Raw genomic sequence first — 26902 nt, forward strand, 5'->3', positions numbered from 1 at the left:
AGAACCTGACAGCTGCCTTTAGCTACAGCTCTTGGGGGTTACTCAGATTACAGGCTCCCTTTTCTCTCAGTAGCCATGCTGGGGAGTTACTGAGCAAACATTAAAAGCTGTGCCAAAGAATAAGGGAACAAATGTGGTTGTTGCAACTATACTTCAAATTCAACAGCAACACCAATAAGGAAAGAAGTGGGCAGTCAAGAGGCCAGAAACCATGAGATATTGGGGCAATGCTGGCTTAAGAAAAACAAATAACTGACCAACCTCTCAAGGTTTTATTTTGAGAGCTGGTCTGATGTGACTAAAGATATTCTTCCGGTGTCATAACAGCAGAGAAGATCTTTTAAGTGTATGATACAAGGATTGAAGTGCAATAGCAAATACTTTAATATTAAAGAGGAGTTGAAGTTCATACAGTGAAGTAAAGAAATATGTTAGGGCTCTTTCAGAAGGAAGTACTGAACTACCTAGGAAATACTATATACTTGGAACCAGTATTCAGGGATTAAATGCTATAAAACACATGAGCAAGTTCATTTCCAACTTGTCATCTCAACCTTTTACCAAAGCCACTCAAAGTTTTAACTCTGATGGTAATACTGTCTTTAATTTTCAGGGAGGTGAAGTTAATGACAGTCCCCATCGGATACAGCTGCTAGGTTGTTGAACCACAGTGCCATGGTTGATGTGCACTCCATTCTTTAACAAGGCTGTGTTGTGGAACTGCTGCTTCTCCTAGGATTCCACATGTCCTGTAGATCAGTCCTGAGTTACTGAAAGGACTCAAAAGAGAAAATAAGCATGAGGAGAGCCTCCCTACAGACATACAGAGATAGAAAGGTTAAGACAGAAATGCTAGGACACAGGCAAATAATGTATAAAAACACAGGACCGAAGTTGCACATGTCAATCTCTTGATCTTTAATTAAATGTTTCCCATGTTGCTAATTAAAGGCATCCCAAGCAGTCTTTGATGAGGTGAGCATGTGTGTGCAAGGACGCAGGGCCTATCAAGCACTTCCTTCAATCCTGATCTACAGATTTCCAGCATACAGAGATGTGCAGGACACTCACTGGCAAAAGGGGATACAAAGCCCCCTGTCCCCGTTAGGAAGGACAAAACACAGGTGACAGATGTTGGAACCATTGCTTTGTCAATGGCTTTCTCCCTTCAGTTCTTCTCTTCCAGTGCTGCAAATAGAAAAACAAGCTGTTACACTACTGAGCTGCAGTCTGTATCCTCCTCCCAAAACTACACAAGATGGGATTTACATGAGGGGAGTTTCCAACAGGCCAGTGCAGTCTTTGCAATCATAAGTCTTAGCTTTTAGCTGTACAGTGCATGTTGGAAAACCCCTTATCAACTGGAATATATCCACCAAAGCGATTAGAAATCTACATAATTTACAACTACTTCTTAGAAACAGTCTCTTTGTTCTATAAAGAATCAAATATGCACAAACTCAAATCTTTACACAAGAAGAAGCTAAAGAGAATAGAAAATGGTAGAAAGCATAGCATAGTGCAGATAAAGGTGAATTGTTTCCATTCTTCCTTTCTGCAATGAGTCTGAATGGTCCAACGACTCCAGAGATCCATGCTGTAACACCTATCAAACATCAGTTTGTTCTGATGGGTTCCGGAATTCTCTGAAATTGTTCACCTACGTCAGAATTTCAGACAGTATGTGATTCTGTTTTTTAAAAGAGTAATTCTGTGAGTTAGGAGAAGACTTTTAAACAGGTAAACAAGTAGAACAAAATCATGGAATTGTTTAGATTGGAAAAGTCCTTCAAATTCATCGAGTCCCAACTATTAACCCAGTACTGCCAAGTCCACTGCTAAACAAGTCCTTAAGTACCTCATCTGCACCTTGTTTAAATATCCCAGGGTGTGTGACTCCACCACTTCCCTAGGCAGCCTGCTCCACAACCCTTTCCCTGAAGAAATGTTTCCTAGTACAAATCTAAACCTCCCCTAGCACAACCTGAGGCTATTTCCTCTTGTCCTGTTGCTTGTTACTTGGGAAGAGACTGAACCCTACCTGGCTACAACCTCCTTTCAGGTAGTTGTAGAGAGTGATGAGGTCTCCCCTGAGCCTTGTTTTCACCAGGCTAAACAGCCCCAGCTCCCTCAGCCACTCCTCATAACAGGTGTGCTTCAGACCCCTCACCAGCTCTGTTGTCCTTTGGATGTGTAATGTAGGAACACTGAAGTCTCTGTTGTCTGCAGTATAGACCGTCATTGGCTACATTTTATTTCTGATTGAGCTGACAAGATCTAAAACAGCATCAGTGTCTGAGAAATGCATGGTGTGGAGGATACCCAGATACCAGTGTAGCCTACTCTGGTACAAAACAAAAGTTCATAGCCAAAGGCATATCCACGTCCATGTGTTAAACTGTGTCTTTTAAGCTGCTTCTGGCTGTATTTCCTTGTCTGTCTCCTTCCTGCCCCAAGCCAAACGGGAAGCACAAATAATTAGACTGCTGGTGTAGTTAATGACATACCCTTTAATCATCGTCATCGTCATCCTCTGGGACAAAGATATCATGTTCTTCAAGTAAGGCTGCAAAGTTCTTACTGATCTGAGTACCAACATACAGGAAAGGGATCACGACGCTGAACACTCTGAGAAGGCCGAAGGGCGTCTGCAAGGAGTCGATTGTAAAAAGTGAATCTTTACATCCAAGCAAGTCGCACTTTGGCTGAACCGGCGCACTCCCGGCTCCACAGGCGCTGGGAGGGCCCGAGAAGCGGCCCGAAGAACGATCTGCACCGTTAGTGTCAACTCCCGGTCACCGCACCACGCTTTATTATAGTATTCTAATATTACAAACACTCCCGCACCAGCGAGCTCTGGCAGGAGCACCCGTGGTTTAGGAAGGGGGATGTTAGGAAGGGGGAGGCAGTCGCCAGTGACAAAGGACGGTGTGTAGACGGGTGTTGATCTCCCCCTCACGCCGCAGCGTTGCCTCGCTCCGGGGGACGCGGGTAACACGGGCCGGGTGAGCCCCGCACGCTCGGGGGGCCGCTCCCATCTCCTCCCGCTACCGAACACTTCCGCATTCCTGCCCGCAGCTCCCCGCTCATTGGTCCCAGGCACTATCACTCAAACACAAAGCCCCGCCCACAGCAGCTGCACCAGCACCGATTGGCTGCCGCCCGTTGTTGCCGCCTCCGTTCATTCGCCCCTCACTCACCTTAACCGGCTTGGGCAAAATGGCGCCGCTGCGGGTGACGGTGGCGCCTCGGGAGGGCACCAGCGGCACAGCTGGGGCCCGGCCCGGCACGCCCCAGGTCGCACGCCCCGAGCGAGCCACGGTCGCCGCCAGGAGCCGTCCGGCTGCCGCTGCCATCGTCCCGCCTGCCCCGAGCCGCGGCCAAGCCCAGGTGTCACCTCGGATCTCGCGAGGCTTGTGACGAGGCGGCGAGATCGGCGCTGCGCATGCGCGGGGCGAGGCCGTGCCCGCCCCCGGTGTGGGGGCGTTTCTCGGTGTCCCCCGGGGAACGGAGGGCCCGGGCCGCCTCCCGCCACCTCCCGATAAGGGGAAAACAGGGCCGGGCGAGAATGGTCAGGCACTGCGGACACGCCCGCGGGGCTTCACGGCTCCATTGGCAGAGCACGGACTACAAATCAAACCGGTTTATTCGGCTTCGCTGCATAAAATACAAACTAAACAATATAATGAGATGCGTAATACAAGTTCCGCGTGTAAAACAAACTCTAAACAATGCAACGCAATGTATAATACAAGTTCCGTGTGTAAAACAAAGGCGCATACAAAACCGTCTCCTAAAAACAGGAACAGGTCCTACCTAAAATAGAAGCACTTGACAGGATTTGCTCGTAGTGTTTTTCCAGGTAATTGTGCGGAGAGAACAATTTTGGTGCTGCTGATGAAAGATGCCTCCGTGCATTTCAGTGGGGTTTTTTTTCAGCTTCTCTGCAATGGCAGCCGAGAGAGGTAGCGTTGAGGGGTGGCTCCCCCAGGCACTATTAGTGCAGTAGCTACTGTAACACAAAATGTCTGATCTTGGTCATGACTGTCCACCACATGGCTAAGAGTGGCTACTGGTAAAACCTACAGGTAACTCCTTACCTGGACTCGGTGGAAAACAGCACAGTTTAAAAAAAATATATATCACAGGCTCAAATCTGAAATTCCAGCCTCAGAAAAATGTAAGGATTTTATCAACTATTTTAGCAGGACTGAGAGCCCTTCTCAACACAGCTCACAAAGCTGATGACAGAATTTCCCTTCCTCTTTCAATTTCTTTTAAATTTCATCACTTTTCTCTCATTGATTGTTCACTAAAGAAAACTCTTAGAAAAGGATCTTAATTACTTTAAGAAAAGTACCCATTCAACTTCAGTGTTCAGCTCCCCCTTTGCCAAGGAACCTATTTAAATAGACATGCTGTATTTTTAAAAATAAAAAGGGAAAGTGGAGGCAGGAGGTAAAACAGTCCAAACCTAAATGGCTGGAGAAAAACCCTGGGTGGCAATCAGTCTTATTTTGCTGCCAGGGACCATGGGCAGTGAAAACTCTCTGCCTTTCCTGTAACAATCTCTGCCTGCAGAAAGACAGACAGGCTGCTCCCTTAGCCAGCTGAATGTTCAATCTCAGGAAGCTGAAATCCCAACCTCCTGCTTGGGGGCTGCTTCAAAGGCACTGCCAGCACAACCAATTCAGCTAGGCTGGCTCGACAGCCTCCATCTCCGAGGAGGCAGTGCAGCACTCAGGTGCTTCCTGCCTAATGAAGCAAGTGGCAGTGGTCATTAAAAAACCTGTACTCCCATTTACAAATTTGGGCATGGCTCCAATTATGACCCTTTTCACTCAGAAAAGGGCCAAGCTTGCTTCAACAGGGGGATGGTGAGAAAACCCAGATCAAGCACATCCAAAGTTGCTCAGTGCTTTGGAGACCTAGCAAAGGCCCAGGCACGGATGGCTGGGCTGAGCATAAATGTGAATCAGGACTCAGGCATTTTCTTTCAGCACTGCAGAATAAAACTAAAATTGCAGAAAAAATTACTCCAAATGCGATCAGACGGAAAGAAGAGTGCAATGCCTCATTTGCAGGATTGGGGATTTAGCTGGGATATGTCCTAACACTAAGGTAGGTAGCGTGGAAATTGTGCTGTTTGAATGGGACAGATTAACGCATTAAATATAAGCTCTTTAGTAGTGTTACGAGCACAATCCTGGCTTACTAAAACAAACTAATATTCTTAAAAGTGAAACTCCCTAAAATGAATAATACTGTCTCAGTTTCAGTTCTGACAGAACTGGCTTTGTTAATTTATTTTCCCTTCAAGTCACTCCCAATTCTTGGGCCTCATGTAGGAACTGTGACTACATTTTGATTTGTTTTGGAAGTTGAGTCTTTCCTGTCAATCTGCCTTATGTTAATCTGAGACATCAGGAATATTCTCTCTGTATTACATTAAAAAAAACCAACAAAACCACAGGAAAATGCTTGACAAATTTGACCTTGCTCCCAAAACACTCATGCTCAGAGCAAGGAGGCACCAGGTAGTGCAATCTCCTGATGCTGTTGCCTTGGCATGGGGAAGGGGACACATTTGCAGCCAGGAATGCTGCAATACTGAACTCTTCAAGCAGCAGGGCAGGAAGGCAGAAATTGCTCCTATGTCCAACCAGCTGAGCTGCTGATGAAGCCAGAGCCTTGCCCCATGGCCACCTGCTCCTGATTTTTCTGAATTGTTTTCACAAAAGCAGAACAAAAATAATCCTCACAAACTTGAAGACCCTTACTGTAAAGTAATACAACCACGAACTGGAGAGGACTGGATTGCATTACTCGCAAGTGAAGGTCACACTCGCTGCCCAGTCATTTGTAAGATCTAATTTAAGATCTGATTTCCTCTAATAGACCATCGAGCCATAATTAGGCAGGAGGCTGGAAGCTCATAATCCTAAACTACCAGAGACATATTTTAAAAGGCACCAAGAGTTAACAGAAATTTGATTTCTGCATTGGCTATCTCTACAGGCTATTGTAAAGTAGGAAGCCAAGTGTGTTTAAGTTCAGAAAGGTTCCAGCTTTTCGTGACCTGAAATGGGCTTTTGCTTTCCTAGCAAAGCTCTTTAACAGAACAGGACGGTAAAACCAGGCTTAACATTCTTAGATGGGAAGCATGCAACTAGATAAAGGAGATTTTTAAACCATATCCCAAGGGTGTTCTAGTCCCTGAGCTTGGCACCCACCTATTTGTACCGTGTACCTTGTGGCCAAGGTTTCTGACCTATTGATGGACAAGTTTGTTTCCATAGTGAGGTGACAGGTGTGCCATCCTTGCAGCCCTCCCAGCCTGCTGGGAGGATGGGATGTGCTGCAGAGATCAGCCAAGCAATGCTGACATGAAATCAGAGGGAAGTGCTGGCAGGCCAGGTGCAGGCTTGGTAGAAGGCAGCAATATGGCTTTGATGGTGGAGAAGCAAGCCCAGACATTGCCAATACCCGTAACTCACTCCCACACCTTCACTTTTCCTCCTGAGACCAACCCTGTCTCCCTTCCCACTCCTTCAAAGCCTCTCCTCCAACTGTGCAGCACTGCCAGGAGCTGGGCAGAGCCACAACACAGAGAGAGGCCCTGCAGGAGTGTGGCTCTGGACACGCTCTTGGGCAAGCAGCCCAATGAGCTGGTTGAGCCCTATATGGCACTTTGCAGGGGCTGTGGTCTAAGCAAAGGCTGAGAAATTTACTCCTGCCCAGGCAAAGATGCTTTAGAGTCCCTGTTTAGGAACAGGGAAACCTTGAGCCAGAGATATTAGCAGGCCTGGTTACCACTTGACAGAGTACAGATCAGCCTTGGGGAGCTCCTGGTGTCCTCGCTGTGGCTTCAGGCCAAGCTCCCTGTCTGCATTTCAGGCTAGCTGCTGAGTATGAGCACACAAAGAGCTGGAAGACCATGATATCCACATCCTGAAGGATTTAGCTAAAAGAAGGGTTAGTGCAGATGAATGCAAAAGCCCCAGCTGCTGGGCCAGCAACAGCTGCAGTGGCTAACATTGTCCTGTAGTGAGAGAGGGACAAGGCTGGAGGCATGTGCCAGGGCCAACGGCCTGTAAGAGGCACTTCATAAGAGCCCAGCCTTATCTGCTGCAGAAGAACACAGGCAGAAGGACTTTGGTACAAGACCACAGACAGTAATAAGCACTGACCAAAAGCAAACCTCCACACCGAGAAACAAAACAAAAAAAATGTGGTGAAGGAGAGGTAGGGGATGAAACACCCGGAGCATTTACCATGTCAGGACAGCAAGTGGCCAAGCCCATTGGCTGAGGTTCATTGCATATGTGCTGATTTGGGCAGCTCCTATTTCCAGCAGAGAGAGTTTAAATAAAGGTGGCTCCCCTGGTGTTACACCCTCTCCGGCTGTATAAAGCCTCATGGAAATTAAATGTGAGGTTTAAAGGAGATTTGAGTCCCTCCCAAGTGAAGCATACACACACTGCACACTGAGCCACTCCTGAGGGCAGGGGCAAGCAGCATCCCTCACTTCACTCTTCCTGCATGCAGGACAGGCTGCCGGGCACAGCTGGCCAGCGACCTGCGTCCTGCGGCCCCAGTCACGGGTGTCCCCTCTTCTGCCTCTCCTGCCACTCCCGTCTCAGCACTGCGATCTCCTGACCGTACCAGTTGTGCAGCTTGGAGAAGCAGATCGTTTCTGGTGACACTGGGCTCTCCAGCATGGCTGGTGAGAAGCCAGGTGCTAGGGATCCTGTGGCACTGCCAGTGGCTGAGCGCCGGCGTGGAGGCAGGGGTGGGGGCTTCGTTTGCCCCCCATCGTGGTCAGTGCAGGTGGCCCCCCCGGCGACACAACCACCACTACTCCATGTGGAGTAGCCATTCTCCAGGGTGGTGGGCTTCTCCTGGAGAGGCTGCAAGGCAGGGTTGGAGAGATGCCTCTTCCTGCCAGAGGAGGAAGACCTCTGTGGAGACTTACGGCAAGCAGCCAAGCTCTTGCAGGCCTCCTCCAGCTGCTTCTCCAGCTCCCTTACCACCAGCCGCATGTAGTCGAAGCTGGCGCGTGAGAGTGCCTTCACCCAGGCCTCCATGGCAGCCTGCCCGTCGGCCACCAGCACATAAGCCCTGGCACCAGCGTCATCGAAGCGGATGGCAAAGGCAAACTCCTCAGCGGCCTCGCACAGCTCCACAGTGCAGCCCTCCAGGACCACCAGCCCCACAGGCTCCCGGCTCTCCCGCTCCTCGAAGTAGAAGAGGAGGTTGCCCTTGAGGACGAACCAGCGGCGCTGGTAGGAGGTGCCATGGTGGTGGGCATGGTGGTGGTGCCGCTCCACTCGCTTGCGCAGAAAGCCGGCATGGTCGGCAGGCGAGTCGCAGGTGGCATAGTGGGCCACGCTCCGCTCATTCAGCTTCATCGCCCCACCTAGGAGCAGAGGAAGGGAGGGGGAAGAGGTTGTCTTGGTGTGAGGAGCATGTCACTGGCCCCACCAGAAGGGGCCTGATCCTGCTCCCAGGGAAAAGCAGCCCCAACTCCAGCAGCCACTGATACAGGACAGCATCTAACCCAGCAGGTACCCCTACAAACGGCAGGCTGGCTCCTCGCTGCTGCAAAGAGGAGGTCACCACCTAGACACCTGCCTTCCCTGGAACACCAGCACTGCTGTTTTATTTCTTATTCCACAAGTGACCTACTTTGCTGGTTTTTAATGGGGCACATCAAAGAAATTTGCTTCTGCCTGCAAGGCACTCATTTTGCTTTCTATTAGAAGGCAGGATAAGGAGAGTGTTTCAGACCCAAGGGCTCCAGAACTTACACCTTTCCCCCGTTCCCTACTCCCTGTCTCCATGCAGGACCACCCACCCCCACCAGCCCTCCTGGCAGCAGAACTCCCAGCTCCAGCAGGTTCACCAGAAATGGGGTGCAAGGTGCCGTACCAGCTGTGCAGGTCAGACTGCAAACCCTTGCTGTCTTCCTTGGCCAGGCTGCTCCCTAGCTGAGGGTGTCGGAAGCTTCAGTGTGATAAGCACCATCCTTTGTTAGAGGAAAAGGATGAAGAAGAAAGATCAGAATAGTTTGGGACTGACAGAGCTAAGAGCTGTCACTCCCACCCCAGAAATCCAGGGTCCTCAGTGCAGGCAAGCTGCACTGGAAACTGGGATGGCAAAACTGGAGGAACATGCACTCTCTTCAAAGCCTGAGCCCCATCCCAGCTCAGGCCAGTGCTCCTGTGGGCTTGTTTTCTGGCTCCTGGGTTTGTTTTGAGTTTATTAAAAGAAAAAAAAAAAAAAGAAATTTTTTGTAAAAGCTGTCACTTTCGTGACACTTTTGTGTCCTATTTGTGGAGGCCCTGTGGCAGGCAACTCGCCAAGTCAAGGAGGACAGAGCCTTGAAGGACAGAGCCAGCACAGCCTTTGTGGATTGTTCAATTGCAAAAGGATTTCCAACCGCTAGAACTCCACACATAGAAATATGCAGAAAACAAACCACAGTCACCACGCCCAGGGCAGATTTGGGCGCTAGGAGATCCCCACTGCTGAGCAACATCCAGAATCCCTCCCGGAGCCCCCATCTCCCATTAGGGTTTGTGGGCCACCGGTGAGGACATGGGGGCACGGACCCCAGTGGAAAAATGCCCAAGACCTCGATCAGACACAAGGAAAGGCTGTTCCCTGGAGGTGCTCTGCCCTGGGGAGCTTCCAGTCTGGCACACTCAGGCTGCGGACAGCCGGGGCGGCCCGGGCCACGAGGGGGCTGTGGGGGTCCCACGTGTGCCGTGCTGGGTTCTGTGTCTTTGTGAGCGGGCGCACGCCCGTGCAATGGGGCTGCGTGTCTTTGTGTGTGTGTGTATATCCTTCCATGTGTGTGCGTGCCCCTCCGTGCGTGTGTTCGTCGTGTGCCCGCGACCCCCACGGCCGCTCCCGCCCTGCCGCCGCCCTGCCCCGGCCCGGCCCCGACGCCGCCTGGCCCTTGCCCAGCGCCTCCCCTGGAACGGCAGGACCCCGGCCCGGCCCGGCCCGGCTCACCTCCGGCCGCTCCTGCTCGGCGGTGCGGGGCAGCCCGGCCCTGCCGCGGCCGGGAGGGGAAGGCTCCTGCGGCCGCCGGGGCCGTCCCGCCGCGCCGGCAGCACCGCCCCGCCGGCGGCCGGGGGGAGCGGGGGGGCCGGGGACACCGCAGCCAGACCGGAGCCGCGTCCTCCCGCACCCCTTCGCTCCGCTCGGCACCTCTGCGGGGCCGCCACCTGGGGAGAACCTAAACTCCCCGTTCCCAGAGGCACTGCTAGGGTGCAGCAAGCACGGGGCGGCGGTGACAGGGTGGCAGCAACGGGGTGCAGCTGCAAAGGGGTGCAGTATGGGCTGGGCGCAGTGCTGATGGGGTGCAGCAGCAGTGGGGTGCAGCACGGACAGGGTGCGTTCCTGACGGGGTGCAGCCGGGGGGTGCGGTATTAATGGGGTGGCACGGCTATGGGGCGCGATGCGGAGGGGCGCGGCGGCTGCGGGCGCGCAGGAGGCGTGGGCGGTCGGTCAGGTGATGCGGACGGCATCATGTGAGAGGGGCCGGGCCGGGAGAGCTGCTCTGTGTCCCGGCGGCAGCGATGGAGTCGGTGGTACTGAGCGGGCTGGCTCTGGCCCTGGCTCTGGCGCTGCCCTCCGTGGCCCTGGAGAACGGGCTGGCGCGCACTCCCCCCATGGGCTGGATGTCCTGGGAGAGGTTCCGCTGCGACGTGGACTGCCAGGCGGATCCCCGCAACTGCATCAGGTCAGCGGATGGGGCTCGGTCAGGTCGAACTTCAGGCTCGGGATGGCTCTGGCGCCGTCTGCGTCCCTGGGACCCGGGGTGGATGGTGCAAGGGAGGCGGGAAGCTCAGACGCCCCGGTGCTGGGCTGGAGAGCCCCCAGAGCTGAAGGATGTGGCCAGGCTTTTCAGGCACTCGGGGAAACGCTTCCCCCTCGGTGAGGTTAATAAACACGAATAGGATTTAAATGGGAGCGCTAGAGACCCTTCTGTGGCCCGGACCAGCCCTGCAGAGCTCCCAGTTAACCCTCAAATCCTTCTGCCTACCTCATGTGGTGAGGCACAAAGGTGTCTCGCAGGGTGTCAGCCTGCCATGTCTTCTCAATCCCCAGTGAGCAGCTCTTCTTCGAGATGGCAGACCGGCTGGCAGAGGATGGCTGGAGGGAGCTGGGCTACGAGTACATCAACATTGATGACTGCTGGTCTGCCAAGCAGCGGGATGCAGCCGGACAGCTGGCCCCCGACCCCAAGAGATTTCCCAGTGGAATTAAGGCTCTGGCTGACTATGTGAGTGCCTCCTGGGGGCCACTGGGAGTCTCTGTCCCCATACCAGTGTGGTGGGAAAGCTGGGAAAGAATAGAGGACCCTGGAACCTGGGAGACACCTTGGATCCCTTCATTTGCTCCTTGCAGCTCTGCTCTCCTTACAGGTCCATGCCAGGGGCTTGAAGCTGGGCATTTATGGTGACCTGGGCGTCTTCACCTGTGGGGGCTACCCAGGAACCATGTTGGAAGATGTGAAGCAGGATGCCCAGACCTTTGCAGCATGGGGTGTGGATATGCTGAAGCTGGATGGGTGCTACTCGTCTGCAGAGGAGCAGGCAAAAGGTAAAAGTTCACCAGCCTCTGGCATTCCTCCCCTGCTGCTTGGGTTAGGCAGCTGGCCCTCTGCGGCAACACTCAGCCAGCCAGTCTTCCCTTGTGCCTCCTATTGCAGCTGTTGGGAAAAGAGTCCGGAGTTTGTGTGCCCTGAAGATGGTGTAAGGAAGGAAGCCAGGCTAGCCTGGTATTCCCCTTGCTGGGTGGGCTGGGACAAAGGACATGGGCTGCTGCCAGCCACCCCCTTCACTTCTCTCCCTAAGGATACCCGGAAATGGCGAGGGCCTTGAATGCCACAGGCCGCCCCATTGTCTACTCCTGCAGCTGGCCAGCATATCAGGGGGGTCTTCCCCCCAAGGTAAGGGTTTTCCCGTCTGTTGGCAAGTTCCCTTGTCCCCTGTGCCCCGGAGGAGCTCTTGCTGGAGCACCAGGAGCAGTGTTACACCCCACTTATTTTTCCAGCCCTGGATGGTGCTGCAGGTCCCCAGAGGGAATGTGGCCTTCTTGCCAGGCATCTGGGGACACTTGGGGGTCCCAGTATGGCTAGGTGATGGGAGTTTGTGGAAAGAAGGCTCTGGAGTGTATGTTCTCCACCCTACTCAGATGATGTGGGGTTGGTCCTGACAGTCTTCTTGTGAGACAATCCTGTCTGGTTTCAGTGCTTGAAATAGGATAATCTTCCTAGTATATGTTTCTTGAGAATTAGCTGCACCCACATATTTCCTCTTTCATTTTTTGAGTCAGTCCTGAGCTGCTCTCATTCTTGTACCTGATGGGTTATCGTATTTCCCCATGGCCTCTATGGTTGTTTTGCCAGACATCCTCTCGTACTGGGGTGTACCCAAACATAATGGGATATGACTCTGTCTTGCTTTCTTGCCGTTCTCCAGATTCCTCTGCCTTTCACACACTTGCTGGACACTGCAGCTGTCAACAATTCAACAGTGCTGCCTCTGCCTCCCCCACCTTGCAGAATGGTTCTTTTTTCTCTCCTGCCTGACAGTGGTCTCCTTGTCAGGTGAACTACACCATCCTGGCAGAGATCTGCAACCTGTGGCGTAACTATGATGACATCCAGGACTCCTGGGAGAGTGTACTTTCCATCGTGGACTGGTTCTTCACAAATCAGGATGTGCTGCAGCCAGCAGCTGGCCCTGGTCACTGGAACGACCCAGACATGGTGCGGATGGGTGGTGGGTGCTTTGACCCTGTCTGGGGATGAGGATCTCCAGGGATCCCCTTCTAGTGGCAGACCAAAGGAAAAGCTCCAGGAGCAGGAGCCCTGCTGCTGCAGAGGCAAAGCTGGTGTTGCCCTTAGCTAAGCTGTGGGAAAAACCCGTGGTTGCAATGAACCCTTCACCACTTGAGTTTATCTGTCAAGTTCTCCAGGTGCTTTTGTCCTTCCCTGCACAGCCTGAAGGTAAATAGTGGTGAAACAAGGGGTGTTAATGAATGCATTTGAATGTATGTTGCTAGCAGGGATGAGATATCGCAGTGGTGGACTACTTAAGGGGAAGCAAAGATGTGACGTTTCTCTTGTATGTTCCCTCCCAGCAGGAAACAGCATCACCACGGGTGACAAGCAGACAAGTTTGTAACCTTTTTCTACTTCTTCCTTCTTTTCACCATCTCCCTTCCAGCTCATCATTGGAAACTTTGGCCTTAGCTACGAGCAGTCACGCTCCCAAATGGCTTTGTGGACAGTGATGGCAGCTCCGCTCCTCATGTCCACGGATCTCCGCACCATCTCCCCTAGTGCTAAGGAGATCCTGCAGAACCGCCTCATGATCCAGATCAACCAGGACCCCCTGGGAATCCAGGGACGCAGGATTGCCAAGGTTAGGGGGAAAGCAGATGCATTTGGGAGAGCAGACAGAAGTAGCACAGAGCATTAAAATAAGGAGGGGCAAGGGAAGCAATGCAGAGAAACAGGAGGAGAGCTGTGGGAGTTGTGGGCCTGCTGGTGTAGCAGCCCCACAGAGCAAAGTCAGAAGTTACACTGCTCCTAGCAACTCTGCCTCACCACCTCTCCCCATCTCTAGGAGAAATCCCACATCGAGGTGTTTCTGCGCCCATTGTCCCAGGCTGCTAGTGCCCTTGTGTTCTTCAGCCGGAGAACAGATATGCCCTTCCGCTACACCACCAGCCTGGCTAAACTCCACTTCCCTGAGGATGCTGTGTATGAGGTGAGCCCTACTGACACCCTGCACAGCAGGGCAGTCCCATGGCACATGGATCCCCCTCTTCCCAGATCTCTATGCATTTTAGGGAAGTGAGAGGGGGTACTCTCACTCCACGGCTCTGGGATGAAGGGGCAGCTGCCAATTGGATCACTCTTCTGTTTCCCACTGCTGTGCCCTGTCCTGCTATGCCATGTCAGTAACTACAGCTGGACCCCAAGATGAAAGGTCTGGAATTGCTGGTAGCTCCATCTCTCTCTTTCAGGTACAAGACGTGTACGCCGGGAAGGTTGTGGGGGCCTTAAAGACAGCAGACAACTTCACAGTCGTTATTAACCCCTCGGGGGTGGTGATGTGGTATCTCCGTCCGGTGGCATTCCCGGTACAACCCTGGCATGTTGTCAGACAGCAAGCCCCTGGCAAGGGTTTCCGCCCAGCCTTTCTGTGACAGGGCCCAGTGGATGGGGTGTGGACCAGTGCCAGGGTGAGTGTGGGACCCTGAGGCATGTAGCTCTTCACTGCACAAGTGCCTTTTGCTGGTGAGCCCAGCAATGCTGGGCAATGACCATCCCCTGGTACCAGCTTGATGATGTCTGCTCCATTTGCGTAAATCAGGAATAATTCTTGCCCACTGCCTAAGGGTGTGCAGAACGTAGTGCCTTGGTGATTGCAAAACCTTTTGAGATCCTCCTATGGAAGATGCCACACAAGTAGAGTCCAGCCACTACTGAAGTTTGGCAGCTCTGACACCTGAGAACTTCATTGCTTTGAGCTGGGTACTACTGGCTGCTGTAGGGGCTGTTTGATCTACACCTGTAGAAAGGCTTTGGGTGCTTTAGTAGCTCCTAGAGTTGTGACATCCCTTTTTCCCTGAACCTCACCCACCAAGTGTGTGATGGTGTTAACCTCAAGGATCAGACTTGGTCACCTTCTTTCTTCTGCTGTCAGCTTGGTTTAGAATAAGGGGCTGTCAACAGGGCTGCATCTCTCCCATATATCCCCACCAGGACCAAGAGCTCTTGGAGACATAATAGTCCTGTGCAGTGAGGCTTTGCTTGCAGGCTTCATCCCGCTCCACGCTCCTAGAGGCCAGCACTATTGCACCCTAGTGTGCATGCTAGCCTTGTATTAAAGCCACTCTGGTGAAGTTTCCAGCAGAACAGAGCAAAAATCTCCATGAGCCATACCTGACCCCAGGAGCTGTGCTGTGGTACACACCAAAATCCACAGAGCCATAGCATGTTATGTAGGAGTGCTGGCAGGAAGATGCTGATACTCAGCTGATGTGGTCTTTTGGGTTGGGAGTTGGTCACAGGTGCCTCCAGGTTGAAAGTTGCATCCTTCTTTCTCTAGAAGGAAATTTCTGCTAAAAGGAGGATCAGATCCTATTCCAGCAGGCTGAAAACTCGGGGTTTTTCAGGGAAAGGCTTCTTCTCCCAAGGGCCCTTGCATCCACAGCTCTATCCGGAGGAGAAGCCTGCACTAATAAACTGAAAGTGAGTGTCAGGATACTCTAAAGCCCTCATCTGCTTCACCTTCATACAGCAGACTACCTATGGAAGAGTTCTAGGTCACACAACATTAAGCCTCAGACTGGGGAAATACCTCATTTTCGATTAAGAAAAAAAAAATAAAAATCTCTATTTCTATTCAGCTGTGTGAGGGTTCCTGCTCATCTGTTCACTCTGGTTCCTGAAGGACCAAATGGTTGATTCTGGCCCCTTCCAGAAAGTTTCTCAGGGGTGCAGGGTCAAGATACTGAACGCAACATTTGCAGTTCTAATAAGGAGGGACTTGCTAACAAGGAGCTAGCTTTGTTCCTGGGGAGTGATTGAGGCAAATTGATTGAAATAAAGGGAAGTAGATCACAGACTCTGTCTCATGTGTTGCTAGCTATAGCTGCTTGGTTAATATAGGATTACAGGGTCATTACCTCATAACAGGAACAACTATGCTAGGAAATCGAACTGGTTTCCTGTCAGAAGCTGGACTGATGCAGAGTAGGAAATGGCTTTCCAGTAGTTACATCAAGTTCACCAGGGCAGCAGCATTCCTTGGCACAAAGGGAAACAAATTTTACTATAGCCAAGTGCCATTTTCCTTATTATGCTGGAAAAAATGCTTCAATGAGTTTCTTTTGAAGACTTTAAAGGCTTTCCCTCTGGTGTAATGTACATAGAAGAGGTGCTATGAATGTAGCTGTAGTGAGTAGCAGTAGGGTGACATGGCCCCTGCTACATGCAGTGATGGGACATGAACATGTGGCAGTTCTGGATACCTGGGTATAACCACAGGCACCAGCCAGCCTTCCACCCTTCCCAGGCAGCAAGGGGATAAGCTCCACCTTCTTCACTTCCCCCAGTTACTTGATTCCAGGTCTAGCTTAGCCACATACCAGGGAAAGAGATGCATTGACCCAGCAGTAGTGAACGGCAGTAGTGGTTGTAGTTCATTCCAGCCTTCTGTGCAGTATGCAAGAATTAAGGTCAACACAACACACAAAGCAGTGAACTGGCAGATAAAGGTATCAACACTCCTGTATTAAAGTGCAATTCAAAAAATTACAAACATTCATGGTTGACTTTTTTTTAAATACAGAGTTGTTAGAATATCTCTAAGTCAGAAAAAGTGTTTATAGATAAGGAAACTTACTTCCCCCCCACGTGGAACTGCTTTAAGAATTCATACTTTAAGTTGTGCAAACCTGACTTGCAGGAGAGCCCTGCCATACAGGGAAGTAAGAGGGAAAACACACCTTCCCCCTCCTTGTGAAGGTAGGGAGGCTGTAGGAGGAAGTACAATCACCCTCTATGTAAAGGATCACAAGGGTCTCCACCAGACTAGAGACTCTTCAGAGCAGGTTTAACAGCACTATGTCCTAAGGAAAAATGAAAGGTTGTGGCTGAGCAGCCAGAGTGTCTGCAAGAGAGCCAAGCATTAGTAACTCCCACCCAGACAGCAGTTCCCAGCCGAGGGGCACTGCACCTCTAAGCAACCAACTCTGGCATTACAGTGCCCACCTGCCCACATTGCTGAGATGTGGGCACACACAGCCTGGCTCCAGCAGCTGAAGGAAAAGGTGAAGGCCAGTTTTCCCCTGTGGAGGTAGCACACATTTGCTCAGCAGAGGGAGCCAGGGCTGCAGGACTTGTCTCCTGACAAGGCTAGTGCCTGCTCATCTGCCTAATGTAACATATTTTGCTCCAAGGCAGGCAGCCTCCGGTGCAGCACTTGACTCCATTGAGGAATGGCTGCTTGACACAGGATCATTGCACAGATACGGGGCCTGCTCAGACAGGGAAAAGTCAGACTGATCCTCAGGCCTGCCAGTCTATGAGCTCACTGCCCTGAGGCACACCTTTGTTTGCTTCTCTATGCAACGGCTACAAAGACAGGTTGATTGGGACCCACCCCCTTCCCTCTTGTAGCCAAATGCATCAACGTCTCTTCAAATGCACTTCCCAAGGTCATCACCCCTCAACTATTAGTCCAGGATGCCACGCACTTCAAACACAATACAGGATTTCCAAAGTCCAATCTCACACTGAACTGCCCTAGAATTTAAGGAAATTTAACACCTTGCTAGGGCACCTGAGGGTCTATGCAGAGAATCTCATAGCTCTCTACACCTTTCCTCCTGGATGGTGCTTCAGAAGTCAAAAGTTTGGTATTCCAAGTTGTTTGTCTCCAACAAAATTCCAGAGCCTTCACATTTTAGTCCTAGATTAGTCATGTGATACAGTTTAATAAGAAGTCCATCTCTCTTCTCAAGCCAATGGCAGGGCAAAAGGTTAGTCCTTCGACCCCAGGATATAAAGCAAGTAAGTAGGAAGGTGCTGTTGCTCTGCCTTGTATTGCCACTGACTCAATGTTTAAGGAGAGCAGGTGCTGAGCTGCCCAGCACTATATCTACTGTAGAGAAACAGAGATCTAGAGATATGCTAACTTGAGGGGTACTAACAGCCAAGTTGTCTTCAGGGACAGAGAATGGCTGCCTGCAATTTCCTTCTATTAGTTGTTCTTCTTATCCTCAGGAGGTGTATAAGGAGGTGGCTGATCCTGGAAAGAGATACAATAGAGTCAACAACTATGCTTGTTTTATGACCAACTCTTTCCAGGCATTCCCAGGCTTTGCTCACCAGAAATGATTGCCCTGCAGTGAGCTACAGATAGAATCAAGATCTAGAGTTTAAGCTGTCATTTTATCACATCATTCCTCTCTAGTATTAGCTATGTTGCATGATACATAACATTTCTAGGAAAAGTCCCCTCAAACCCAGGTAACAAATGGTCTACTGCAAATGGATGTTTCAAAGCCATCCTCAGGGCTTTGTCCCTGTTGAAGCTCACAGCTCTGACCCAGCAGACAGCAAACCCTGGGCTGAGGGGCGGCTTTGCTACTCCATCAGTCTCCAGCCTGCTAGTGCCAAGCAAGGCAGTGAGGGGCACAGCCAGACTGCCATGTACCAGATGGAGGTTACAGACAACCTACTGGCTGCCACTGACTGAACAGTAAGAGACCTCCCTGGCTCCATGCAGCCCAGAAAGAAAGCAAAACAGAAACCCATATGCCATCACCTATTCTTCTTTAACTCTCCTCATTCTCAGGCCCAGTGGATGCAGAGAGCTCTGTGTTTTCTCTGTGCCCATGCAAGTCTGTTATGCCTTTAGGAGTAAGACAGATAGCAAATGGCTGTTATTGGATCAATCTTAAGGCCTTCCTCCTTTCCTGACTGAAAATTTAACCAGCCTTCTTCACAGGAGCCTCCCTCCCAGAAAAATGCATACTTTCTCTGCATGTTTAACATGAAGGTATATTAGACTTGGCTAAGAAAGCAAAGCACCATCTCTGCTAGTGACAGAGGAGGGAGTAGGCACATGAAGACCAGGCATGGTACTCACCATGGGCATGTACACGTTGTGTGGGTTGGCAGGGTTGTAATATGCACTGGAAGCAGCTTCCATGGCCTTACTGCCTCCTGGAAAGGAAGGAAAAAAGCCACCATAAATATCTGAGGTAAAGGCCGTAGTCCCAGAGTCTTCTCCTCAGCCTCAGCTCTCCAAAGGAGGCAACAAAGGCCCAAGGAACTGCAGCAAGCTGGGTTAGAATTCAGAGCAGCTCAGGAAAGCTGGCTAGGGCTGACCATAAGCTGTGCAGTGCAAAGCTGATCAGCTCCCTACAGAAGACTTGGAGCTCTTGCAACAACAGCTTCTCCGCCTCATGCTGTGCCCATGCCACCCTCAGCCCAAGCCCCCAGGCACCCTTTTGCACCCAGACCCTGGCAACTTCCCAATCCCATTTACCTGGCATTCCTGGGGTCACCCAGGCTGGGGGAGCTGAGGGGGCTGAGGATCCTGCAGGAGGTGCCCCAGAGTAGGGTGGTGGAGGTGGCATGTACATGGGGTTCATGTTTGGAAGTGGTGGGTAAATACCTGAAAAAGACAACACCAGGCTGATGCTTTGGACCAGACACCATGGGACAGTGGGGAGAGAGCTCACAGGCCTGACAGCACAATAGCTGGGGACAAGAGCAGTGGTAATGCTCCGGGCTTGGCAGGGATGCAGACAGTAGTGATTTGATAATTTGCTAATGCCTGTCATGTCAGCAGGCAATAATTCTCTACCAAGCAGCAGCACAATTTGTACACCACATTTTCATGTAGCTAGAACTATAGTGACACATGGGTGTGATCAACAGCACATGACAGATTTCTGCAAGGACAAGGATCCTCGATGGAGACAAAACTACAATAACCCTCACCAGAATCCTCACTGTACCACTGTCATTTCTTCACAGCTAATATCAGACACAGTCATCATTACACAACTTCCAAACCTGGAGTCTGGGCGTATGGATATCCCATGGGCTGTGGAGCAGGGCCGTAGGCATTCACTGGAGGTGGTGCATAGGGATAAGAGCCGTTTGGTGGCGGAGGGGCAGCGTAGCCTCCCGGCACAGGTGAGTAGCCCCCGGGGGCAGGCGGGGCGGGTGCATATCCTCCTGGAACGGGGGTGTATCCATAGCCAGGGTTCTGCAGAGGAACGCCACTGGAAGCTAAGGAACACATGCTTAGTAAGCTAGACATCTTTTCTTAAAATGTAGAGAATAACATGAAAATAGTCCTGTAATGCAGCACTGTTTCCCTTTATCTAGATTCACTATATAGTCCTGGCATAGTACTGTGCCTGAGAAGCATTAGTCACAGAGTGCTAAAGGAAACCAGCTGCAAAAATATAACCTCACAGATCTCAGGCCACCACAGAGCTCCCACTGCTTGAAGAAAACACCACTCTAAAGCAAGTAGCAGTGTTTTCCCCTTTTTTCATATATTTTCTTTCTGAAAACAAGTACATTTTAAAATGCACATTTCTTTCAAAGAAAACTTTATCAGAAAAAAAGTACTCGTTCCTCCAATTGAAAATTTTAAAAAGAAATTGTTTTGTAAAACCAATTTTTTCCTTCTCCAAATGTGCATGTTAGCTTTCCCCATCTTACTGCACTATTTTAGAACTGAGCTGAGAGTAGGTAAGTGAAACAATTTTTCACCATCACATATTTCAACTTTTTTCCAGGAGAAATAAGGTTCTGTAGAAAAACATGGTCCACCTCAGATGCCCAAACCCCAGAATATTCTGACTGCACAAAGCATTAAGATGAAATAAAGAAAAAGGATTGAAAGGGAAATCAAAAGTTACTCTGGGAAGAGAAAAATATACTTTGCTGTGGAAGAAGGCCTAGAGTACCCCTATTCCCATGAAGTTCAGAACGAGTGCAATTTGCTTACTAGCTCAGCCAACCACGGGGAAACCACAGGATCTGAAAATCCCTTACCACTGGAAGCAGCTTTCAACATCAGCTGTCCAAACTCAATGGCTCCTCCACTGTTGAAAGCCAGTTTAAATGTCCCCTGCCCTTCCCAGCCACCTAGGAGAAAGAATTAGAATGGAATCAGACTATTAGCCTTCTCAGTACCAGCCAAGACAGCAAAATTGCTTATACTTCAATTAGTTTTTTCTTCTTTATTTCAAAACTATTTTGTATCCTATTACTATGGGGAAAGAGTCATGACACTGCTATCAGACATCCCCCAAAATAATATCTCAAGAGGATCAGGAATTAATTTTTTTACCCTTTGAAAGTTATAGTCATGTAGAAGCAGCCTACTCTAGATACAAGGCTGTTTTTTTCTTTTCTGAAAGGTTTAATGGAACCTAATAATGAACAGTGTAAAGATCGAACATTTTATTTCTCTGAGAATATTAACTGAAAGTCCTCAGATTTAGTTTTATTGATATCCTCAGTGAACTACAGATCAGGATCTGCAACTTCAAGCTAGGATTTAAATCAAATGCAACATCTTTAATTGACACACAGAAGCTCAGACAGATTATTAAATGTTGAGGTATAATAGCAATTTCTCAGAAAAAGGAATTCAAGTAGGCGATGTCTTGCAAGGTAAGCAAGAGTGCTTTGTTTTCTTAGGGCTTTTTGGGATTCGGTGGTTTTTTTTGGTGTTTTTAACAAAAAATATGTTCATTTAAATATAAGGTTTATCTTCCTTGTCTAAAAATTATATTAGTACCAAGAGAGATAGTCTCTTGGGGACAAAGTAGAAATAAAGTATAGAAATAGAACAAAAGAGTCCATCATGGATGAAGTCATTCCTTTGGAGATTCACCTCTATAAAACCACTGTCTTAGAATTACTTCAGCCCAAGAAAGTGGGCTGATCCACAATCCCCAGAGGAGTCAGTCACTTTAAAACACTGTTACAAACAGAAAGCAAAAAGAATAAACACTTCAGATGCCATGAAAAAGCACATAAAAGGCTGAAGAGGGAAGAAATTTGAATCAGAAGCCATGTTTCCAATCCCTGTTTATCTTTTGCAATTGTCATATCTTTTGCATGTTTGGTTATACACACCACTGCTAAGTCTTACCGTGGCTTCACGATCAAACTGGGATCAAAGCTAAATGAATGATAGAAAGCAGACTCCCAGATCCATGCAAACCATACCCAAGGGGCTTCTGACTTCCCAAAAACCAGTAAGTGGTTGTTAATTCTAATTCTGTGTATTAATAGCATGGACTGGTGCCTTGGTCATTTATCCACCCTTCCAAGTCAAAGACAGGAGAAAAACAAGCACATTGGGAAACTGAGTAAACATGATAACATAGCAAGACAGAAGTTAAAGAATTAAACAAAAATAATCCTGGGCAAGTCAGTCAATCCCTGGCCTGGAGGCAGAAAGTAACACAGTAACAGTGCCCAAAAGTGCAGGATAGGGGAGTTACCTCAGTGTGGACACACTAGCTGTACCATCACAGCTATTCTGCCTTTCGTGTGCACATAGGCTGGTCTGGCGTTTAGAAAAAAGGTTTTGTGATGCTTGGGAAGAGTTCAACCTACAACACACTGGCACGTACCTCCAGCCTCAGCCTGGATCTGTCCTTTGATGTAATTGGCAGAGAAAACAGGCTGCTCAATTGAGCATCCTTTCACCAAATAAAACGGCATCATGAAAGACAGCATAGGATCCTTGCCCTTGGACACAAAGATCATCTGCAAGACATGAAGGAATGCTTCTGAATTATCTGAATTCAATAGAGAGAAAGTGATGATGGAGTTGTCATCATATCAGCATCCAAAAAGAGGGTAACTTAACTTTTAGTATGAGTATGCTCATACTAGAAGCTAGGAGAAACAAAGCTGTGAAATTGAGTTACTTCACAGCTTTAGTACTGGGGACTCCTAACAGATTTGATAGCACATGGCTCACTCACCTGAAGCATGTACATTCCAAAATAATAAACCATTTAAAACACACCTGCACATTTACAGAGTTCTACTGTTCTGCTTTTAAAGGATAAGCTATGAGAGTTTGCAAAGGAAGTATCATTGACTGACACATGATATGAAATATATTCTCTAGACAGTGATTTCCAGGACTGCATGTGCCTTTGCAGGTGATTAAGGTTGTGACATAGGTATGAACTATCCCATTTCCACCTTTCCTTCTCCTACATAGTGCTGTCAGTGGTTCCTCCCACAACAAAAATCCCTTCTTCTATGATCAGCTAGGTTTCTGGTTTAAAGTTTACAAGGTCCCTCGAGAAAGAAGCAACCCTGCTGGCATCAGACTTACCCTGTAAGGGGTGAGATACAGCATTCCTTTCTTGGTGCCTTTGAAGATTTCAGGCTTGCCTGTCACGTCACTGAAGGAGAGCTCCACATCTTTACACTGTTTGAGGACACTGCAGGAGGAAATCAGACAGATTGGAGAGACAAACTTAGTAACAGCTCTTAGTAACCCTCGTCACACATGGAAGGGAATAGCACAGCAAAACTTTGAATATTATCCTGAAGCCCTGCTGTGGGCCCTGCCGTTTTGACTTTGAACACAGAGGGATGATTTATTTGGACTGGAAGAATTAATCCTCTCATCTGAGACAAATCCTGCTTCTCCTTCATAAAAGGCACCTTTAATATACAGGGGGGTTTCTGTCTCCAAAGGTGTCAGACTGAGGAATTCCACTCTGCACACAAAGACCCTCAGCCCAAAAATCAGGGCACAGAAAGGCCTGAGGTGGCAGAGCCCCTTGATGCCAAGGTGTAATCTCAAGAGCAATCCTCCCTCCCGAGACCATGCTCAAATCAAGTCCACTGCACTGGAAAATAGCACTCCTCTAACACCACACCCACTGTGCTAACTGAGGAAATGGCTGCACTGAAACCCTCACTGCTGACCCTGCCTCATGTGACTTAAGAAAGTTTTTGTAGTAAACAGTACCACGGTAAGGAATGAAACAATGAGTCAGCAATGTCAGCAACAAAGATATTATTCTTGGATACCTATGGGAACATTAGCAGAGTTTGCTAATGATACAAACCCCAATGAGAACTGTGAACACTGCAGGGTCAGGAGTTTTGAGGTGCATGAAAAGTTAAATATATTATCAGAAAAAAACGAGTCATCTCAGGAAAGCATGTCACTGAGTCTACGGTGCAGATCTAAACACACCACATAGTAAGAAAATCTGCAGAAGAAAAAGAATCTTGGGGGTGATAAATCTTCAGCGTGTTACAGTGGCAGAAGACTTCAAGGTATTTTATGGTTCAAGAACATGAAAAAAAAAGTGACAAAACCCTAAACCAACACAAGTCTGAATGGGCTGGATCTAAAATAATTTTTATGCATTCTGCTCAGCATACTGTAGAAGTCAAATAAAGTCAGGAAACTGCACAATTATTTAGGGAAGGGGGAATCTGCAGGCCTACCATATGGATAAACAACAAAATGCCCTACAGTTTCAGGTTGTTTGCTCTTTAGGGAAGAGAAGAACACTGTAGATGTATATGAAAAATGCACCTACCCAAGAATGAAGACATGGAAAAGCCTAGCTTTGGTGAGATAAAACAACTTGACCAAGTAATTCTACTGGGACACTACGTCATAGCTAAGCTAGGTGGAGATTCTCAGACTGGCTGGAAGGGACAGACTTATGAGACAGCAGAGCTCTTTTCATTTCCAAAATGCAAGGGGAAATCATATATTCTAAGCTAAATGCAACCAACTTTTTAACAGTTTTAATTTTACCAGAACGCTCCCTCAATCATGTCTTGTAGCAGCATTTCACATCATTTTGCCTCACTGGCAAGAATTTCTATGCAGTCATTGTAATGTTTACTGCTTTGCAGCTACTCACACAAGCAAATAACATGCAACCACCACCACGGAGAGTAATTATGCTGCTGAACCGGTCTGCACCTGCATGCCTGTCCAGGGCTGTCACAGGAGGCTGTGCACCCTATGGAGCCACACTGCCCTTACTTGTGACTGAGCAGCACCCCAAAGAACGTATGGTTTTATGATCTCAAGCCAATGTTAAGGCTTAGAAGAAATCTTAAAGATTACCTAGTGCCAACCTCCCTGCCCATGGCCATAGCCACCTTCCCCTAGATCAGTTTGCTCAAGGCGTTATCCAACCCAGCTTTGAACACGGCAAAGGCTGGGGCATCCACAGCTCATCTGGGCAACCTGTTCCAGTGCCTCACCACCCTCAGAGTAAAGAATTTCTTCCTAATGTCTAGCATAAATTTCCTTTCTTTCAGCTTGTCCTAGCACTACAGCTCCTGACAAAGAGTCCCTCTGTGCCTTCCCTGGAGGTCCCCTTCAGATATGAAAGGTTGCAAGGAGGTCTCCACACAACCTTCTCTTCTTCAGGCTGAAGAGCCCCAACATTCTCAGCTTGTCTTCACAGAGGAACTGCTTCATTCCTCTTACCAACTTCATGGCCTCCTCTGGACTTGCTCCAACAGTTTCACATCCTTGTTAAGCTGGGGAGCCCAGAGCTGGATGCAGCACTCCAGGTGAGGTCACACCAGAGTGGAATACAGAGGCAGAATCACCTCCTCTGACCTTCTGCCACACTGCTTTTGATGCAGCCAGGATTCAAAAGACAGAGAAATCTCCTTTAAACCAGAATGAGCTCAACATGTCAGAGGACCTTCCAGACTGAAGGATTAGGAGCCAGCTCCAAACTCAACACAAGATGGAGCGTATTTTTGGAGTGTAATTTTCTTATTGACCACCAGACCCAAACCAATTCCTTTGATCCTTTACTGGGCCTCGGGTTTCTAGGATTTCTCTTGCCAGGATGCTGGGAGCACCCAAACACGACCAAACTGCAGCCCAAGTCTAGCTGGTTAAGCTAGTCCAAGTTAAGCTGGTCCATCACTCCCCGCTTGGGGCAAGGGCAGGCGTCGCGCAGCGCGCTGTGCTTCCATGGAGAGGCGCTTTTCCGCGCAGAGGAACTTGAATTCAAGTTCCTTACTTATGAATTCAAGTGATTAAGACTCCTACCTTAAATAGGCTCTGCCGTCACTAAGTGCATGACCTTTAAAAAGACCCAATTCCTTGACTTCTACAAGCGATGGCAGCCTCAGTCATCACCCAGGACTCCCGCCGGAGCGGCTTTAACGACCCCCGAGCTTCCGCGCTAAAGACGGGGCAGCTCTACGGACTCCAGCCAAGCCTGCTCCCCACTGCTCTCCGCTGCCCGCCCCAGCCCGTCCCCACCCTGCCAGGGAGCCCTTTAGAAACGCAGACCCCAGGCCGAGCCGGGCCTGCGCAGCCGGGCAGGAAACGAGGGTCGCCCCAGTGGGAACCTCCCACCACCGGGCCCCACCCTGCTGAGGGGACAGGGGACAAGAAGGACCCGCCCGGCCTCGCAGCCCCCCAGGTACCTCTCGGCATTGGGGATGACGACACCGCCCTCCGCGGAGTGGTTCCTGTTCAGCGCCATGTTTGCACACCGGCCCCGCCCCTGACCCTGTGACGACAGTGACGTCACACCCAGCGCGGCCCCGCCCCGGGAACCCGTCCCTCTTGGCCCCGCCCCCCGCGGCGGTCGCGGCCGGCGGCGCGCGCGAGGCGGAAGTGAGAGGGAAGCGAGGCGGAAGCGAGGCGGCGCTGGCTTGGTTTAATGGCGGGGACGCTGAAAGGGCGGCCCCGCCCGGCCCTGTGCCGGGCCGCACAACGAACCACAGACACGGGTGCCTACGCGCGGCCCTGCTCGCTCCTCTGGCTCTCTCTGCTCCGTGCAACCACGTCTGTTCGCTGCCGTGGTTGCCTCAGTGGAAGTTGTCCAGGATTTGCCGTGCTTAGCAAAGTTTTTGTGGTGAACGGCTTATCTGGTGAACAGTTTGTGAGCCTCTGAATGCGGTGAGTGGGCATTTCTGATGTCAGGTTTAGACTCTTCCCCTCTGCGATATCATTCAGGGGATATCTCAGCTGGCTTGCTGTGGTCATCCTGGAACTCAGCTGGTGGTGCACGATTCAGGCTTTTCCCAGCTTATCCATTCACAGAGACTTCTTCCCAACAGTACCTCCCTTTGTCATGATACGTGGGGTTTTTGTTTTTTTTTTTGTATTTGCCATTTGTCGACTTCCTGGTAGGTACACGGGATGGTGGCAGGATATTGGCATGAGCAGATGGCAGTGAGGAGCACCTGAGCTTGTTTTCCTCAACAAGCTTTTACGGATCCTTTAGAAGTAGTCTATGATCCGACAAGAAATTACAGAGCAGGGTGTAAAAAACACGTTATTACAAA

The 26902-nt window shown here is 49.8% G+C and overlaps 4 protein-coding genes across 5 annotated transcripts; 1 reads left to right on the forward strand and 3 right to left on the reverse strand.

Annotated features, from left to right (window-relative positions):
• Positions 1 to 576: 576 nt before the first annotated feature.
• On the reverse strand, positions 577 to 3430 carry SMDT1 (single-pass membrane protein with aspartate rich tail 1). The gene is made up of 3 exons (XM_014882676.2): positions 3201 to 3430; positions 2508 to 2648; positions 577 to 1188 (listed from the first exon to the last, which is right to left on the reverse strand). Exons 1-2 carry the CDS (start codon positions 3354 to 3356, stop codon positions 2511 to 2513), a joined length of 294 nt encoding a protein of 97 aa, XP_014738162.2. The 5' UTR covers positions 3357 to 3430; the 3' UTR covers positions 577 to 1188; positions 2508 to 2510.
• A 4020-nt stretch (positions 3431 to 7450) lies between these two features.
• Positions 7451 to 10092, reverse strand: PHETA2 (PH domain containing endocytic trafficking adaptor 2). Of its 2 annotated transcripts, XM_014882664.2 has the most exons (3): positions 10021 to 10092; positions 8932 to 9028; positions 7451 to 8419 (listed from the first exon to the last, which is right to left on the reverse strand). In XM_014882664.2, exon 3 carries the CDS (start codon positions 8409 to 8411, stop codon positions 7599 to 7601), a length of 813 nt encoding a protein of 270 aa, XP_014738150.1. In that variant the 5' UTR covers positions 8412 to 8419; positions 8932 to 9028; positions 10021 to 10092; the 3' UTR covers positions 7451 to 7598. The 2 variants fall into 2 exon arrangements, with proteins under 2 accessions (XP_014738150.1, XP_014738149.1); XM_014882663.2 differs by lacking the exon at positions 10021 to 10092 and having other exon boundaries at positions 8932 to 9072.
• A 450-nt stretch (positions 10093 to 10542) lies between these two features.
• NAGA (alpha-N-acetylgalactosaminidase) lies at positions 10543 to 15657 on the forward strand. The gene is made up of 8 exons (XM_014882661.2): positions 10543 to 10753; positions 11122 to 11296; positions 11439 to 11616; positions 11871 to 11965; positions 12626 to 12787; positions 13248 to 13445; positions 13650 to 13793; positions 14053 to 15657. Exons 1-8 carry the CDS (start codon positions 10590 to 10592, stop codon positions 14233 to 14235), a joined length of 1299 nt encoding a protein of 432 aa, XP_014738147.1. The 5' UTR covers positions 10543 to 10589; the 3' UTR covers positions 14236 to 15657.
• Positions 15658 to 16306: 649 nt separating this feature from the next.
• WBP2NL (WBP2 N-terminal like) lies at positions 16307 to 26159 on the reverse strand. The gene is made up of 8 exons (XM_014882662.2): positions 26036 to 26159; positions 22935 to 23043; positions 22216 to 22351; positions 20621 to 20713; positions 19625 to 19843; positions 19092 to 19220; positions 18690 to 18766; positions 16307 to 17846 (listed from the first exon to the last, which is right to left on the reverse strand). Exons 1-8 carry the CDS (start codon positions 26092 to 26094, stop codon positions 17799 to 17801), a joined length of 870 nt encoding a protein of 289 aa, XP_014738148.1. The 5' UTR covers positions 26095 to 26159; the 3' UTR covers positions 16307 to 17798.
• Between the last annotated feature and the right edge of the window lie 743 nt (positions 26160 to 26902).

Source organism: Sturnus vulgaris, chromosome 5 (assembly GCF_052056855.1).
Source record: "Sturnus vulgaris isolate bStuVul1 chromosome 5, bStuVul1.hap1, whole genome shotgun sequence".
NCBI classification, from domain to species: Eukaryota; Metazoa; Chordata; class Aves; order Passeriformes; family Sturnidae; genus Sturnus; species Sturnus vulgaris.

Coding starts and splice junctions, on each gene's coding strand:
- SMDT1 (XM_014882676.2), bottom strand. CDS start 3,356: ATGGCAGCGGCAGCCGGACGGCTCCTGGCGGCGACCGTGGCTCGCTCG. Junction 2,649..3,200: donor TTTTGCCCAAGCCGGTTAAG/GTGAGTGAGGGG, acceptor GACTCCTTGCAG/ACGCCCTTCGGCCTTCTCAG.
- PHETA2 (XM_014882664.2), bottom strand. CDS start 8,411: ATGAAGCTGAATGAGCGGAGCGTGGCCCACTATGCCACCTGCGACTCG.
- NAGA (XM_014882661.2), top strand. CDS start 10,590: ATGGAGTCGGTGGTACTGAGCGGGCTGGCTCTGGCCCTGGCTCTGGCG. Junction 11,617..11,870: donor TGCAGAGGAGCAGGCAAAAG/GTAAAAGTTCAC, acceptor TCTCTCCCTAAG/GATACCCGGAAATGGCGAGG. Junction 11,966..12,625: donor AGGGGGGTCTTCCCCCCAAG/GTAAGGGTTTTC, acceptor TCTCCTTGTCAG/GTGAACTACACCATCCTGGC.
- WBP2NL (XM_014882662.2), bottom strand. CDS start 26,094: ATGGCGCTGAACAGGAACCACTCCGCGGAGGGCGGTGTCGTCATCCCC. Junction 23,044..26,035: donor GTCATCCCCAATGCCGAGAG/GTACCTGGGGGG, acceptor TTCCTCCTGCAG/TGTCCTCAAACAGTGTAAAG. Junction 19,844..20,620: donor GTTGAAAGCTGCTTCCAGTG/GTAAGGGATTTT, acceptor TGTGTTCCTTAG/CTTCCAGTGGCGTTCCTCTG.